General features: G+C 46.9%; 2 protein-coding genes across 8 annotated transcripts; one reads left to right on the forward strand and one right to left on the reverse strand.

The window, feature by feature from the left end:
- The first annotated feature begins 489 nt into the window (after positions 1-489).
- GNPDA1 (glucosamine-6-phosphate deaminase 1) lies at positions 490-5,775 on the forward strand. Of its 2 annotated transcripts, none has more exons than XM_087753942.1 (7): positions 490-602; positions 687-828; positions 911-1,012; positions 2,115-2,297; positions 2,953-3,137; positions 3,816-3,990; positions 4,278-5,775. In XM_087753942.1, exons 2-7 carry the CDS (start codon positions 705-707, stop codon positions 4,373-4,375), a joined length of 867 nt encoding a protein of 288 aa, XP_087610068.1. In that variant the 5' UTR covers positions 490-602; positions 687-704; the 3' UTR covers positions 4,376-5,775. The 2 variants fall into 2 exon arrangements, with proteins under 2 accessions (XP_087610068.1, XP_087610069.1); XM_087753943.1 differs by having other exon boundaries at positions 596-614.
- Positions 5,776-7,251: 1,476 nt separating this feature from the next.
- RNF14 (ring finger protein 14) lies at positions 7,252-15,624 on the reverse strand. Of its 6 annotated transcripts, none has more exons than XM_087753939.1 (9): positions 15,462-15,624; positions 14,495-14,698; positions 13,805-13,986; positions 13,133-13,284; positions 12,271-12,798; positions 11,617-11,845; positions 10,760-10,932; positions 10,043-10,173; positions 7,252-8,824 (listed from the first exon to the last, which is right to left on the reverse strand). In XM_087753939.1, the coding sequence occupies exons 3-9, from the start codon at positions 13,956-13,958 to the stop codon at positions 8,767-8,769; spliced, it is 1,425 nt and encodes a 474-aa protein (XP_087610065.1). In that variant the 5' UTR covers positions 13,959-13,986; positions 14,495-14,698; positions 15,462-15,624; the 3' UTR covers positions 7,252-8,766. The 6 variants fall into 6 exon arrangements, with proteins under 6 accessions (XP_087610065.1, XP_087610067.1, XP_087610061.1 ...); XM_087753941.1 differs by having other exon boundaries at positions 13,812-13,948; positions 15,462-15,623; XM_087753935.1 differs by having other exon boundaries at positions 13,805-13,967; positions 15,462-15,623.
- Positions 15,625-17,073: the final 1,449 nt, after the last annotated feature.

Below are 17,073 nucleotides of genomic sequence, written 5' to 3' on the forward strand. Positions count from 1 at the left end.
TTCGAGTGCGAGAGCTGCTCGTTCCTGCCCGGGACGCGGCTCGCGGCCTCGCTTCAGGGATGGCGGGTGGCTGCCAGGCACCCGGAGCGGCTGAAGGGCCAAGTCAGGTGGATGCCTGCAGTGACGGGGACACCGCCGGAGAAGCAAGAAGGAATAAGGGCATTTAAAGGCCTAATTGCCTTTTTAATGCATCTGGGGAGAACACGCGTTCCCAAAAGCTTTGTCCAGGCATAAAGCACATTTCCAGTGTTCGTAACTTCGATTCATTTGCACAGATGACTAGCAGCCCAAGCACTGGGTGTATTTAACCACTTCTCTGAATTCTAACCCTAAATTCTGACCCTGCGGTCCCCCCGGCCGCGGGGGCCGGGCACGGCGGGGCCCGCTCCTCCCGCCCCGCGGGGCTGCCGCGGTCGGGCCACGCTCCGAGCCGCCCGCGGGGCTCCCGCGGCGAGCGGCCGCCGTGAGGGGCCGGGCCCGGCGCTCGGCGCTCACCGCTCACCGCCCACCGGCGGGGCGGGCGCGGAGGGCGGCCCGGGCGGTGCTGCTGCCTCGGCCCCGCCTGCCGAGGGGATCCCGGGGCGGCGGCGGCAGGCAGGCAGGTAGGCAGGCAGGTAGGTGAGCGGGGCGGCGGCGGTAAGATGGCGGCGTAGCGGCGCTCCCCAGCTCGGCTCCCGCCCTGCCAGGCGACGCCCGGCCCCGCCATGAAGCTCGTTATCCTGGAGACGTACGCGCAGGCCAGCGAGTGGGCCGCCAAGTACATCCGCAACCGCATCGTCCAGTTCGGACCCGGACCCGGGCGCTTCTTCACGCTGGGGCTGCCCACAGGTGGGTGTCGGGGCCGGCGTCCCCTCCCCGGGGCCGCCTCCCCGGGTCCCCTCCCGGGGCTGAGGCGGCGGCTTCCCCGCAGGCAGCACGCCGCTGGGCTGCTACAGGAAGCTGGTGGAGTACTGCCGGAACGGGGACCTCTCCTTCCAGTACGTGAAAACCTTCAACATGGACGAGTACGTGGGTGAGTGCCCGCACACACGAAGCGTTTGGCTTTCGTTATCTGCTTTGCTGTGTATCACAGGTCTCCGTCGGTACAGCGGGGGTGTCCGGTTCCCGAGGCAGGGCCGCCAGCCGCCGGCGGGGCCGATGGGCCCGGCGCCCCGTACCGCGGCCCGCGGGTCCTGTCAGGCCTGGGGGTGCCGGCAGCCCCCCTGCAGAAGAGTCACGGTGGGAAGGATAAAGTCTGCGTGAGCCGAGGGAGTTAGCAGGCACAATTTTAAAACCCGTGTAAGAAATATTAAAGAGTATCAGGTGTTGCCTGGTATTACACGCACTAGACGCTGCTGTGTTTTGCCTGAAGTTAGCTATTGGTCAGCTAAGGATCCATCTTACCATTGCAGTCTGAGATAGCGTGCAATATTAACTACCACCTTTGCTCTGGGATTATAAAGGTCACTTTAGCTCCAGGTCTCTTATAAAGACCGACGTGTTACCTGTCCCGGTGCCCTTCCACAACCGACATGCACTCCTGTTAAGATAGCAGAGCACCATTTAGTTTATGAAGCTGTGATGAAACAGCCTCTTCAGAAGAAAAAGTACAAAGAGATTAATGGGCAAGCCTAAAGCTCCAAAGGTGAAAAGCATACAGGCTAAATATTTGCTAATGCTAATTTTACTCTGGCCAAGAAGTTTTCCTGTGAACAATCCTAATCCAGCAGCACTGGGGAACAGGCAGTGCAGTGTGGGTTTATAGCATCCAAGGGGGAAAAATTATGCAGTAAGTTATTTCCAAGTCTTCTGCACAGCTTTTTAATCATTCTTGCTAATACAAATGGGTAAGAATGCTAAAAAGGTAGTAACAGATGAGGCACAGTGCATGCCTGCTTGTCTGGAACATCCATGGCATGTGAGTATGAGCATCTGTCTTACAGGAGCTATTGTGATTGATTTAATTTTGCTATTTAGGGAAATAAAAACAACTTATGAAAGTTGAGGGAGTGACAAGTGACAGGCACAGAAAGCAGTGCTCTATGACCAAGGGCACTGCAAGGGCGTATAGGTGGTTTATATTATGTGTGATATTCTTTCCGTTGGTCTTAGTCCTGTGCATGCTCTGTTACTAGGTCTCCCAAGGGATCACCCGGAAAGTTACCATTCCTTCATGTGGAATAACTTCTTTAAGCATATTGACATCTCGGCAGAAAACGTTCACATCTTGGATGGAAATGCACCTGATCTACAGGCAGAGTGTGACGCATTTGAGGATAAAATCAAAGCAGCTGGAGGAATTGAACTCTTTGTTGGAGGTGAAAACCTGAAGGACTAGCGGTCTCTAAACACTGGCAGGAAGCACTGCCTTTCCTCCACCAGCTATCTCAGTTACTATCAGGAGAGTTCATTTTCAGTGCAGTTCAGTGGATTGGCAGTGAAAGCCAACCCGTACACCATCGCCCTGGGCGCTCGTGTGCTGGCAGCCTTGTCTTCCAATGTACTTGCTCCCCCAGGTTTAAGTATTTCAATCCAGTAAGTGAATTGTTCAGGGAACGATTACCAGGAGAAAAAGGCAGGGCTAGAATTGTACCGAATACAAAACATATTACAATTGCTAAGTTACAATTACAAGTGCTAACAGGAAACTGCGAGGAGTAGTCAGAGTCCTCTGAGCCAACGGGAGCTCAACGCAAGCTTTTCCCAACAGTTTGCCTTGAGGTTCTGCCATCTGCTTGTTGTCTTGTCCCAGCACAATTAGGGAAGAGTCTTTGTTGGCTTCAGAGGGGGCTTTTGCCATCATTCCTACCAGAAGCAAATTTGAGCTTGAGCAGAAAAATTGCAAGTGTTTTTCTCAGATCTGTATCTATTCCTGAAGCACTGAATGTCCTTTTAATAGGAGTGCTGCTGGCTCTGCTGCCTACAGTAACCGTTACAGCCACTGACCTACTTCTCAAACTGTCTCTGTCACAGGTATTGGCCCAGACGGTCACATTGCCTTCAATGAGCCTGGATCAAGTTTGGTATCCAGGACGCGAGTGAAGACCTTGGCTATGGACACAATATTGGCTAACGCCAGGTTCTTTGATGGTGACCTCTCCAAAGTCCCCACAATGGCTTTGACGGTCGGAGTAGGCACTGTCATGGATGCCAGAGAGGTTAGGAGAAAAGCAGTGACTTCATACCATAGCTCTTGAGCGGGGCTTCCTGGAGCAGCTAAAGATTACGCAGTCTTGGAGCAGCAATGCACCCTGCTGGCATAGGCCAGCTTATGCTCTTCCTGCCACAGACAGCTGAATACCTGATCCTCCCGTTCTCTTGCATCCTGCAACACCATGGAAAGGCTCTTGCTCTGGCTTCCATTTTTGTTCTACTAACACTTATGTTTGTGTAACCCTGCAGTACAGTTGTGATCCACAGGGAGCTAGAAAGGTTTGGAAGGACGTCTTTGGCTAAGAGTCTCATCTGGGGAAATAACTGCACAAATCACCGGTTGACTTGATGTTAGAGCGGCAGATGATTAAAACTGTATGGGATAGCTTTTAATTGAGTCTGTACTTTGATGTATACTTGTTAAGTCTCGGCGTATAGGTGCCTAACAGGGAAGCGCAAAGGATCCAAATCATTAAAATGACCCATCAGGCTATGATTAAATTGACAAATAACATGCAGCCAGAGCAAACAGAATCGCGATACAGTGAAGTGCCTCTGCGGAGGACGACAGAGAGATCCCCCTGTTAGGGACTGGGGCAGCGCTCTCGTAGTTCAGCAGGGTGTGGGTGCGCTCTCTCTCTCCTTCTAGACCCTAACTGCCACCTCTGTGTCTCGGAGTCCAGGTGATGATCCTCATCACAGGAGCCCACAAAGCCTTTGCTTTGTACAAAGCCATCGAGGAAGGTGTCAACCACATGTGGACAGTATCTGCCTTCCAGCAACACCCCAACACTGTGTTTGTGTGCGATGAGGATGCCACGCTGGAGCTTAAAGTTAAGACGGTGAAATACTTTAAAGGTGAGTGTTTGACCAGACCCAGCAGCTGTTGTACTTAGTTTTTAGGTGGGAAAAGCCACGCTTTGCATTGTATGTTTCTGTTTCATCAACTCCCAAAGGAGTACCTTCCTGAAGTGTAACAGCTGAGGTGTACAGCCATAATAAAAGCGTAAAGGTAATGCTGAACTGTGTGGGCATGGGAGCAAAGGAACAAGGACTCTGGTAATACCTAATTTCATTAGCATCCAATGAATGAGAATTTTGCTTTATTATGTCTACTTAAGTCATCTTTTTACTTGCTACATTAGGTTTAATGCTGGTTCACAACAAGCTCGTGGAGCCCTTATACAGCATGAAGGAGACGGGAGCAGAAAGAAGCCAGTCTAAGAAGCCATACAGCGATTAATCTCTCGCTGTTCAGAGTAATGCTGAACCAGCTTTTCTGTTGAAAACCAGCTGTGAAGAAAGGGAATTGCTGCAGAGACTTATCTCATATTTGTTCTTAAATTAGCAAAATGATTATGTGCTTGCTTCTCTTCATTAAAAAGACAGATGCAACACCTGCCTTAATTAACCAAATGAGGAAGGGAGCCAGTATACTGTGTTCCACAAACTTCCGCCACTAGCTTATTCTCTGAAAGTCAATGGAGAATGAGTTGTTTAATCTATAAAGCAACTGCAATCATGTGGACCGAAGGCCCCAAGACTTAAATGTGAAGATAGGTCAAAGTACAGTGTTGCAGAAACCAAACGGGTAATCGCTTTGGGATGTATTCCTTGCAATTATGACAAGTTCCTTTTTGTGTCACTCCCCCTCCACAATACGCTCTTACATTATAGACATTTAAAATGGGAACTGAGCTTGTTCAGCCTGGAGAAGGGAAAGCTTCGGCATGACCTAACAGCAGCATGCTTCAGGGCTACGAGGAGGTCATCAGGAAGATGGAGCCAGGCTCCCCTGGGCAGTGTGCGGGGGGAAGATGAGAAGAGACAACGGGGCTTGAGTTGAGACAAGATGCTCAGACTGGGTATAAGGAAAAAACTGACCCCTGAGGCCAGTCGGGCAGTGGGGCGGGTTCCCCACAGAGGCTGTGCCGTCTCTGTCCTTAAGAAGTTTTCAAGACCTGACTGGATAAAGCCCTGGCTGAAGCCCGCTTGGAGCCAGATGTTGGACTTGAGACCATCTCGGCAAAAGGGAGGCTACAGACAGCGTTCATCAGCGCAGTAGTAATAACGCAGTACCATTAATGCAGTTAATGGTTAGTTTACGCATCTATATGATTTTATTTGTTGTCACACAAGAAGCCTTACATGTTCAATTGCAGGATATAATTTTCTATGCCCTGGTGCTTTATTATGTACTACAGGAGGGTAGATTTGTTCAGATTAAGCATAAATGATTTCTCTCTGTGCGGCTCAGAACTCTGTTACTGTGTCAGCGCAGAGCCTGAAGCAGTAAGTTCTCTCTCCCTCCTTCCCGTGCTTTACATTGCCACAAGGAAATGCCAAATAAGTCTCAAGGGAAACACTCCGTTCCCTCTGGCCGCAGCCTGTGTCTAATTACAGAAGCCCTGCACGGGTGGACAACAGCCTGTACTGGCAAGACCCCACCAATTCTGAAACTTGATTCCTGGGTTTCCTATCAAGTGCTAGCAAGCGAGGGGCAAGACAAACTGGGGAGCATTTATTTTCTTTATGCCGAAATTTTTGTAAGAAAAATGCAGAAATTTATGCAGAAATTTTGTAAGCTGTTGATCTGTAATGTAACTTTCTACAGTAAATGTCTTAATTTTTTCTAAATGGTCACAGTGACTGTGTCTGCTGCTCAGTCTCACTGCGCTAGTGAAACATGGAACAGTTCATGTGGCTGGACAGGACTCGTAACACCATCTTTGAACAGCAACCCCACAACCTTCAAAGCATGAGAAAGACCTGTTATTTTGCACAAAATTTCTCTATCACCTAGAAGCAAAGCTGTATTGAAAGCAGTTTGGTAGAAACAGCTACTGCTGCTCCCTACTTCAAAGGCTCCCTGCCTTGTCCAGTGTTTGCTGGCAGGTCTGCACCAAACACCCGCCATGGTTCTGTCCTGCCAGGCAGCAGCCATTTCATGTAAAAAGTGGGGATATTTAAAGGAGAAAAGAGGAGGTCACAGCTCTCTACCTGTTACCACAAAATGTCTGCAGATAATCTAGCGCTCATTCTGTGCATGCACAAAAACGGAGAAAGCGAGGAGGTCTGCAAGAGGAAAAAGTACATGCTGAGGAAGAAACTGCGCCACGTCAGCAGAGTTGCCTGCCTTGCTCTCTCACGTCCTGGTTTTAGCTCTCCCACCTTTGCAACACCAGCTGCTTGTCCTCCAAGTGCAGTCGCTTGCCCTCTCCTCAGAGGGTCTGTCCTCCTCTGCCTCACTGCAGAATACGGGACAGCCCAGGGGTCCCCGAGTACCCAGAATTCATAGGCACGGGGGGGATACATCGCTGTTCCTCCTCTCTCCGCACACAATTCTTGAAAGCAAAGTAGTTCATTGCAACACCTTCAGGTACTTCACCATAGCACTTGAGCTGTGGTAGCTCTGGCAGACGTCCCCAGCCACGGCTTTTCATCCCGACGTACCCTTTGGCCTCCAGGTCCTGCCCTCAGCCCACCTCCGTCCCTGCAGAATGGCCCTGCCCAGCCTCCTGCAGGTTTAAGAGATCCACCACCATCTCCTCCATCCGGGCAGGAGAACAGGGTTTAAGCGCGTGCTTCTTGTCACAAATACTCCCCATCTGCCCACGTGTGCAGCTTAGTGGGAAGAAAGCCCCTCTGAACAGGGGGCAGGTGTTGGACTCAGCCCCTCCGAACACAGGCAGCTGTTGGACTCAGCCTGTAGAGTTAAAAATTGTGACCGGAGTGGAAGCTGCCGTGGGGACTGCAGCTCAAAGCTGGCTCCATCCAGCGCAGCGTGCCCACAGTAGTGTCACGACAGCCACTGTCCATCAGTCAGGGGCTTGCGTCTCCCAGGGAAAACCAGGGCTTTTTGGGTGTGAGGGCACGTTACGTACGTAAACCTCCAAACTTCTATCAGCAGAACGCGTCCTGCGGCAGCTTCACCCGAGAGCTTTGCACGAGCCCAGGTCCGGTCTCTCTCATTCTGCAGACGACCGCGCGAGCGAGCGCCTCAGCCCCGTAGCACGCGGGCACTAGAGGCGATCGCCACCCAGACGCAGAGCTCTGTCCCGCACGCTGACCTGTGCTGCCATATACGTGCCGTAATGAAGACAAACAGGGAGACAACTCTGTTTACTGTCTTAAAGTGAGTTTAGTGCATGTGAAAGGTGCAGGAAATACAATTTAAACCATACACAACGTAAACTTTCCCTACACGCTGTAGCCTAAACCAAGACAAGAAATCTGCTCTTACCATCTCATCTTTTTAATCACTGCCAATTCTCATAGTACAGACTTTCATCCTCTGCGAAAGGAACTAAATCGGCACTCATTTTGGCCAGATATCCGAGTATAAATTTATTTACTGTCAGTCAAAACGGAGTGAGAGGTGTTCACCTTGAGTTTCTGAAGAGTCTTCCAGCTCCTGAGCTATCCATCTGGACCCTGCTATTTGTTTTCAACACAGCACATGCAGTTTTAATTTCAAAATAAGTTTTTAGACCATCCTGCAAGTGGAAAAACTTCTAAAAAATTAGTGGTTCACTCCAGTAATTACTTTCATGCTCACAAAACTACATACTGAGCTTTTAGGGGAAACAATTTGGGTTTTGAAATAATGCGAAGTGCAAGAAGAGTGGAAATAAGGGATCTAGTCCAGAAGCAAAACTATCAACTAATCAAATTTCTTATACAAAGAGTTAGTAAAAAATAAATTACTTCATCTGAGAAGGCAAGGTAATTTTCAATATCTTGAAGAATTCAAGTTAATCTCAACTATGTATCTGTAAAAATGTGTTTCAATATCTGACTGATACTTTTCACCCTCTCACTGGCCACATACTCAGTTCATTGCCTTAGCACTCATCACTGTCAAAATCAGGAGAGGCGATGGGAGTGAATACAACAGCAACGCTGAGATGAGTCATCAAACTGATTCAAATTTCTGGAAATGGTTGTTGGGTCATTTTCTGCCAAAGCATTCAGGAATGCAAAGACCCAGGCATTACAGCCAGTAAGAAGGGGGTTAGGGATAATCAACTTTAACATCGTTAGAAAGTATCAGTGACAGAGCAATGAGCTGCTTTTCAGAGGAACGGGTCAGGAAATGCTATAGAAGCAACAGGCTCAGTTGCTGAACACAGAAGACGTTTTCTGTATTATATCAGAAAACTTCCCCTGTCCAAGCAGCATCACTTAACAGCTCCAGAAAGAACATTACAGCTACAATAAACTGCCCTAAAACCCACAATGGATACGAGCCAAGACCCTCGAAAGGTCAGTCTCCCTCTAAAGGAAACCCCCAAATATTTCTATGATTTGAGGCTTCAGTTTTGCTTGTTTGCTTTTGGAAAAGGGGCACCTCTTAGTATATATTTTTCCAGTAATTTTCCAACTTCTGACTGGCTGTATTTGTCTTTAACAAGCGATATGATTATTAGGGCCTTCAATGGTGATCCTGACCACAGGATGGGTAAAATGGTCTCCTTTGGTTTCGGCAACAGCCTCTGAAGTGTGAGTATCCTGCAGTGCAAGGTAGTTATGATTCTTCTATCACGTCATGGAAGTGAAAAGCAAACAAACTTGACACAAAAATGGAAAGCATCTGTCTCTGGTTTGTTCAGCTTTTGTTGCGAGAGAAAGCTACTAGTCTTCATCTTCAGCTTCCCAGAACTCACCATCAATATGCATGGCTTGAAACAATCTGCAAGACAGCCAATAATTTACATCAGGATGTAAAAAATGTAAAATATGTACAAAAAAAGAATCAATCTCAATGTGACCAAAAATAAGAAAGCAGCAAGTTTCACAATTTTTGTCAGTATCATAAAACACTCACACTGCGATCATCAAAGTCAAGTAAAATAAGCTACTCCGTGCTTCTACAGCACATTATACCAGAAGGTTGTACAGCACCTTACAAACATGATGTCTCAAGAAATCCCTGGAAATATTAGTAATCCAAACCATATTAATAGTTACCTAGCATGCTGCCATTCCTAGCTGGTCTTTAGCCAGTATATAATCAGCAGCCGAGCCTGCCTGCTCTACAATCTGATCGGACAATACAGAGCTGGGCAAACAACTATAACATATAAGTGGGGGGGAACAAAAGGTTTGGGTTTGGTTTTTTTTTTTTTTTTTATAAAACAGATGAGCTTAGTCAAGATAGGTAGAGGTTAAGCTAAACTGAAAGAAAAAAGACCAGAAGAAAAACAGAAAGGAAAACAGGGTAGGGAGTGAAAAAATCACTGTTGGGAGAAGAAGGATTGCTGAAAAAGAAGGGCTAAGAACAAGGAAAAAAGAGTCCTGTCAGCCACATCTATTACAGCAGAATAGATGGTGGAGGATTGAGTAAACTATCGGTATTTTGACTTTTGTATCCAGGCACTATATATCACAGCGATGGGCACATCACCCAATGGAATACACACAAGCTTAGAGGCTGCCATTATTACACCTCTCTGACCTGCCTGCCCTTTCATTTGTCCAGATAGCAGCGGCATCCTTTGTCTCTTGATATATCCTGAACAGTGATGATGTAAGCCAAGTTTGCAGCTTTTTAGAAGCAGCTTTTTCCCCCAAAACCTTGTGTTGTGCTATCATATACCCGAGCATCTGCAAGGAAACATTTCACTAAAGGCTGTCTCTCAGTCAGAGGCAGCAAGTAAAGCATCAGGAATAGGCCCAAAGCCGACTTCAGAATTTTAAAACAAAAGTTCTTAAAAAGCAAAACCATATCCTGAATCACTCCGGATTTTTTTATTGTTAGGTCCTTGTAAGTGTAAATATTTGAGAGAAGAAACCGTGTCTTAAACTGTATACCTACAAATTTCAAGGGAAGAATAATCTGGGAGAGACTGTAAGAAAAAGTATAAAAATGAGTGGTACAGCACTAGAAGAAATACACGTAAATACATACCTATTAAAGCATGGGGAAGATGGATCATTGAAGTGCCTGTAGGGGTTCACCCTTGACAGAGACCCCATACAAAGCCAGCAGAAATACTGCATGCAGCCAGTACACGTCATTTTGTTACAGCCGTCTAGTTTCTGAGGGGAAGAAAACAAGAAACAGCAATAACAAAATCTTACCACGTCAGTCTTCAGGCCTGTCTCTATATGATAACAGTCCTCAAAAACACATCAACTCATGAATACATGCTACCCCAACTCTATCATAACACTGGTATTTTTTCACTGTTCAAAAGAACTAGGAGCTAGAATCACAGAATTGTAAATTGGCTAGAATACTAATAATACTGCAAATTAATATTTTCCTGAAGCTAGTTTTATTTCCTGGCTGTAGTCTGAAACAGCAGTAGCCTGAAACACATGGAAAACAAAGGGATTCATATGGATCCATAGTCAGCCTGGATCTTTTTAGTACTGGAGTCTGAACAATAGCAGTTGCTGTATTTACCCAAGTCCCTGAGCTCCAGAAACATCACCTCCTTTTCTATATAACACAGACAGAAATGGAAAGTTCTTTTACCATTTCCTAGAAATTTACCTTCCCTGGTGAACTTGGAGGCTACAAATAAATCTCTGTTCCAGCCTAGATACAGAACTGACTGAATTTATGTTAGTTTCTGTTACGAGTTACTATGATGCCTCAGCCTTTCCCCTCCGTGCGTACCTCTATGTGAGTACCGCAGCAAGGACAAGACTTCGAGTTCTTTTCTAGCCATTCTTTACTCTCCATCTCCTCAAGGGCTTTCTGAATCACTCGTTTGCCATAGCGCTGTTCCAAAAATTTTTTAGTTGCCTCATCTGCTTCTAAATATTCGTTTCGCAAATCCATTAATTTCTCTGAGGAATAAAACAAAACAAAAAAAACAACCAACCAAATAAAACAAAACAGCTTTTGTAATATATTATATAAAGAAGTCCAGGTAATAACAGCATAAAGTATTCTCAAAGGAAAATAACATCATTAATTAAAAAGCAAGTAAAACATCAGAATACATAAGAAAAAGATGAGAACAATAAAACCCCTCTACCTCAAAATTCAACGGTTTTACACTGTTTCATTATAAAAGAGACCAGTCAATGGAATTAGAAAAAGTCTACAACGTAAAATAAACTGAAAAATGGAAATATTTTTTCTGAACACAAATTTAATGAAACTTTGTCACAGGATTTTGAGGCCAAACAGACAGAGAAGCACCCACCTGATTCCAATATCAATTCTGACAACAGAAAGTAGTGGATTCACAGGAAAGGGTAAAAAAAAAAAAAGGCACACATAAAATTATTCTTTCCCTGCTATGGCCTCTCAGCATTTGGCAATCAACAGTTTAGGGACCTCCTGAGCTGTGGAGTGTCATCAAAGGAATAATTCTTAATTGCCAGCAACAGACCTACTCCAAATGAAACGGTCTAATCTTTTAGAAAGCTCACGTAGTGATGAGTTTCCTTGCTTAACTTCTGACTTTGTCTTTTTCACACAAGACTTAATTGTTTCTTGATCCTTTTCTAAATACGGTGACTCACCCGCAGTAACTTTACACGGAGAGACCCCATGATAAGTCATTTTACAGAGAGTACAAAAAGCATAGTTGCAACGGGAACATATGCCCATGGTGCAACCTGGTTCTTGCATGACTGGTGTCTGACAGCCCGGGCGAGGGCAATACACTACATCCGCCATCAGGTCCAAGCTAGACTGCAGAAGCAGGCGGTCATAACGTGCAAACAGCTGCTCTCCAACCAACTCTTTAACCTAAACAAAGATCGAAGAAAGATTACATGCATCTGAAATTCTGAGCCTGCTAGCTTCAGCAAAAAGCAGTAAAGTCAATGAAAAAGCACCTACAGCTGGGATGAATCCACTTTGTATTCTCCAACAGGTCATGAAAATACTCCTAGAAATGCTATTTTAATAATAATTAATCAAATGAAAAGTATGCGATGTCAAATGCAATGGGGCATTAATTCAGGCTTCTGACCAATGGCAGTACTAACACAGCAGGCACAATATGTGCCGTGTGATCCAGTTATAACTCTGATGCCTCTGTTCGGCTCAGCGTATAAGAAAATTTCCCCAGGTATATTCACAACGCTCACCATGAAAAGCCACACCTTGTCTTCTGTAATTATGGGTAACTTAGCAGAACTCTACCATCACTGCTTGCACACTTCTATTACCTGGCCAGGAGTAGCAACAGAAGAACACTTCGGTTCTGGGCAGTTGAGACAGTGGACCTGACCATCCCTGATCTGTATTTCAAAGTAGTCCTTCAGGCATGCTTTGCAGTATACATGGCTGCACTCGGTGAAGTACATACAGTCACTGCCCAGCTTCTCACAGAAGCAGATATTGCACAAGTACATCTTACTGTTAAAGCACTTCCTCCTCTGAGCCTGATCAAAGTCCAAGATTTCCCTAATCAGACTTGATAACGATTCCACATCCTGCACAGCTCTTGCATCGATGATTTCTTCTTCAGCTGCTGCAGAGCCTGCTGCACCACCGCAATCCTTCTCAGCATCGAGAGGGACCAAAGGTGTCCTACTCTGCCCATTTCCTTGGCGGCACATTTTTAGCTCATATGGGGAGGAAATATTCAGGTAACTCAGTGTTTCTTCCTTCAGAAACTGCATCCAGGCAAATAAGACCACACAGCCTCGATTCTCTTCCCATACGTTGTCTAAGTGTTTGCAAAGAGCACTGAGCTAGAAAAGAAAAAACAATTCCAGATTTCAGTAAGTTCTGACAACTCGTTACTGTTTTCCTCTCCCACGGTCCCCCTTAGTGCATATTTAGATTTCAGATTCTGGAGTTTTTAATATATACCTAAGATATACATTAAAATAATGCCATAGATGCAAGTTTTCATTCCTCAGAATGGTGACCAAATAAAACCACAAGAAGAGCCAACTGAAAGAGCAACGTAATTGTTTATGTCTTAATTTTATTTTCATCTACTACATTAACATCCCCCAGAGCACTGTGAACGAACTCATGATCATAAAAGCTCTGTTAAAATGTTAACACTATTTTGCAAACCTGGGCTTGGGAGAGCCATTTTCCACTGAGGGTAAACGCCGGTGGGGAGGTTGATGGGTAGTCTGGCGGGAGTTCAAAATTCAGCACGAGGGGAGGCAGAAAGCAAACGGTGTATTCAAACCCGTTGTTCTGGAGGCTTTCTGTGGAATTGCCTGAATCCAAGAGAATTGAGACACTTTGAGAAATAACAAGAGAATGAAAGCTAATGAACTGTACTGGTTTATGACAGATATCTCTCTTCATTTGATAAACTTCTGGGTTTAAAATAATTTATTCAACCCTAAATAACAAAACTTCGCAATGCAGTAAAATTTCGTGGGGTTGTGTGCAGATGGTTAAATCAGTAAACACCAATACTGTGAACTATCAGATCCTGCACAAACCAAGAACCTGGAAAGACATATCCTCAAGAAAAAAAAGAATTAATTATTCCAGAGAAATACTACTACTTATCTCTAACTTTGAAGTTCACTAAAGAGGTTACATGCATGAGGATGAAATCAGCCACTCAGCTATAAACCCCAACACCACCACAAGCGCAGCACAGGGTCAGTCATGGCTTTCCCTGGTCAGTGCTCCTACAGGTCGCTGAGCAGCAGCCATCTAAGCACGTACCAGAAAATCAGCTTGGTAAAAACTGATTTTGGGATAAACCAAAACATCTCAACTCACCACTCACAAAAATTTTGAAGTTTTGGGGCAACTCCAGACAAATTCTTGTTTCTCCTCCTTGGGCAGAGTCAGCTCTCTTAAACTCATCTTCATCATAAATGCTAGCCAAAGCCAGCAGCTCATCCTCCTGAGCTTCTTTGTCTTCTGAAGACATTTAAATTTTCTGTGGAGTTAACACCACTCTACAAGATCAACTGAGTTAACGCATCCTATTCAAATTATTAATTTAGGGTATCTATTTTACGCTACTATAAGAAGATTTAGAACCCAAGTAACTGATATAAAAGAATGTAAAATATAATTAAGCTTTTTTACAGGTTGAGAAAATATTGGTAGCTACATAAAATAAAACAACACCTTAACACAGCACTGAAAAGTCAAAAAGCAAAGTGTTAGTGGCTAAAGACAGCTGTAAGGGGGAAAATAGTGAAATACACTGATGGCAAGCGACAGAGAGACAGTTCATTAATGTTTGAAAGGGAAAACAGACCGAAAAACAAGAAAAAGGAGTTAGTACCAGTACCTCTCATCCATGGTTCTAAAATAAACAAACAAAAAGCCCCATTTATGATTTAAGTTATTGAAGGTATCAAGAAGAAGCTTCAAATCCTACAGAGGCATCTTGCAGATGCACTCCTATACCATTTCAGTTCTAAGTTTGGGGAAATAAAGTGAAGTGTAATGGCTTACCTTTTTATTCGCAACTGCACAGTGGCAAAGTTGTAGGTACCGGTTACTGAGCAAGGAGAGCCACGTTAGCAGGGCCAGAGCAGGGCCCCTGATCATTCCTCTGGGAGAACTGGAGGTCATAAACTTTTTCTCACATAAGGCATGAAAAATGTCGACTTTGTCATCAAAGTGCATACGGTTATGGCACCGGTACTTCTGCGCTGCCTGTAGCCAAGCAAACAAACAAACAAGCGCTCAGAGGGATTAAAGGCCCCTCAGCACTTTCATCATGAATGCTAACAAACATTTCATTTGAGCAGACACGCTCAGTAATTCAGAACAATCTTTTTGCGGCTCTAATAGCAGTAACTCATTTATACGTATAAGCTGCGATCGCTGCAATTCCGACTGTTACCTGGACTGACTCAGGAGCCTGGTAAGGGCCCCACTGAAGTCACCAGAGATCCCACCCTGCTGCTTCCCCCCACCCCATTCAGGGAGATTATTCGCTGCTAGACAGCAAAGAAGAGGCAGCCCTTCCAAACAAGCAGCGTGGGGAAGAAAAACATAACCAAAGAACGTACGAGGAGCAGTGGAAAGAATTAAAGAAAAAAGCCGAATTTTCAGGTCAAGCTCCCCCACGCAAGCAGCTGTACAACTGGTATTTCAGTTTCAACCATTCCCGTCGAACGCACCGCCCAACGCCTGCCGGCAGCTCTGGGCAGGCCACGGGGAGCACCAGCAGCAGCCCCCGCCGCAGCCCGGCCCCGGGGCCCTCAGCCCGCCCGGGGCCCTCAGCTCGCCCGGGGCCAGGCCGCGCGGGGCAGAGGGAGGCCCAGGCCGCACCGGGCGCTCCGCAGCCCACACGCCCAGCGCTGCCGGCCGCCGCCCCGCGTCCCTGCGACACTGCACGGCCTGCTCCTCCGCCCGGCCCGGCCCGGCCCGCCGCCCGGCTGCCAGGCGCGGCCCGCCCCGCCTCACCGGTTACCTCAGCCGCGGCCGCAGGCGTGCAGGCCCGGGGACGGCGAGGCGGGGCGCGGCCGGGCCCAGCCCAGCCCCTCACGGCACGGCCCGGCCGGCGCCGCGGCTGAGCAGGCGCGGGGAGGAGAGAGGAGGGGAAGGGCCGCCGGGCGCAGGCGGAGGAGCCGGCCCGCCCCCGGTAGCAGCGGCCGCCCCGCGCCGCCGCAGCGCCCCCGGCGGCCGGGAGGGACGGCAGCGCCCGGCCGGGGCCGGGGCCCGGGGAGCGCCGCGCAGCCCGGCCGAGGCGCGGGTTTCCGGGGAAGGGCCGAGCGCCGCCCCCCGAGGAGCCGCCCCGGCCGCGGAGCTCAGGGAACGCCGCCGAGCCCAGGCTGCCGCTCGCCGCCCCCCGCCCGGTGCCCTCAGCGGGTGCAGAGCCCCCGGACAGCCTTTGGCTCTGCTTCACTGAGCGGGGTCTGAATCGACATCCGTACAGCACGGCTTCGCCCTCCTCAGCGAGAGCGGCGCTAACGCCGCCGTGCAGCGCCTCCAATAACGGAGGAGGAGGAGGAGGAGGAGGAGGAGGAGACCCTTGCATCGACCCCGACACCGCTTTCTCTTCATTGCAATCAACAGCTGGAGAAGGTGATCCAGTAGAATCCAGTGCATTTATTTCTTGCAATATCTGAACGGGTGTTTCAGCTTTGGATTTTAACACATACAAATTAATGTTTGCAAGTTTAATGACAATCGGTACTAGAAGCAAATCATTGTATAAAGCTCGTAGAAAAAAAAATGCCAAATGGGTCAGGTCTTCCTTTTCCTGGGGAAAAAAAAAAAAAACCAAAACAAAAACCCAAGCATTCCAAATGAAGGCCTCATGGAAGCAAGCATACCTCCTTCAGAAAAAGTTATGAACAAGTCAGAATCGACCATCAGCGTAGGCAGCTGAAATACAAGTATTCATTCTTTCTACAAGCAGCTAATTTAACTAGAGACAAAAAGTTTACATGGCCTAATTAGCTGGGGAGTTTGCCAGGAATACATTTTCATAGCTAAGAGCACATTCATAGTCTGATCTGCAAGAGCGCAGGGTTGCTACTCTACGTGTCAGGTTAAGTGAATCAGTCATCCATGACGTGAGGGCACTAGCTACGGCATAAATGTATGATACTACCACCCACTGCTTTGCAAACCTCGTGTAGCTATGAACCGTTCAAGTGCAAATCAAAATAAATCCAGAGCAGCGCATTAACACTAAAACAAGGGCTAGATTAAGATGAGCAAATGAAAGACTCCGGTTCAGGCTCTCCCCCATTATCTTTTGCAGTCCTAGCGTTCATGGGCACTTCACGTGAACGCCATTGCTGTCATCCACAGGGGAAGTAAACAAACAGCAGCGTGCCAAGTTAGACTTCTCACTACTTTAAAATAAGATAGACTCACCCTGGACATTAAAAATGGAGAATACAGTTCCTGTAGGTCTAGTTAGAATACCAAAACTTCTAAATACAATCATAATGGCAAGAAATACTGCTTATTTGACCGAGTCGTTAGCTACCTAAGTGTTCTGACTTGATGCATTGACCAAACCTCTCCAAAAATTCCTAGGAGTGCTGTGGTATTCACTTGCTTCAATTTGT

The sequence above is a fragment of the Nipponia nippon genome, unplaced genomic scaffold, assembly GCF_047370975.1.
Source record: "Nipponia nippon isolate SJK-2023a ecotype South Korea unplaced genomic scaffold, ASM4737097v1 scaffold_17, whole genome shotgun sequence".
Lineage (NCBI taxonomy): Eukaryota > Metazoa > Chordata > Aves > Pelecaniformes > Threskiornithidae > Nipponia > Nipponia nippon.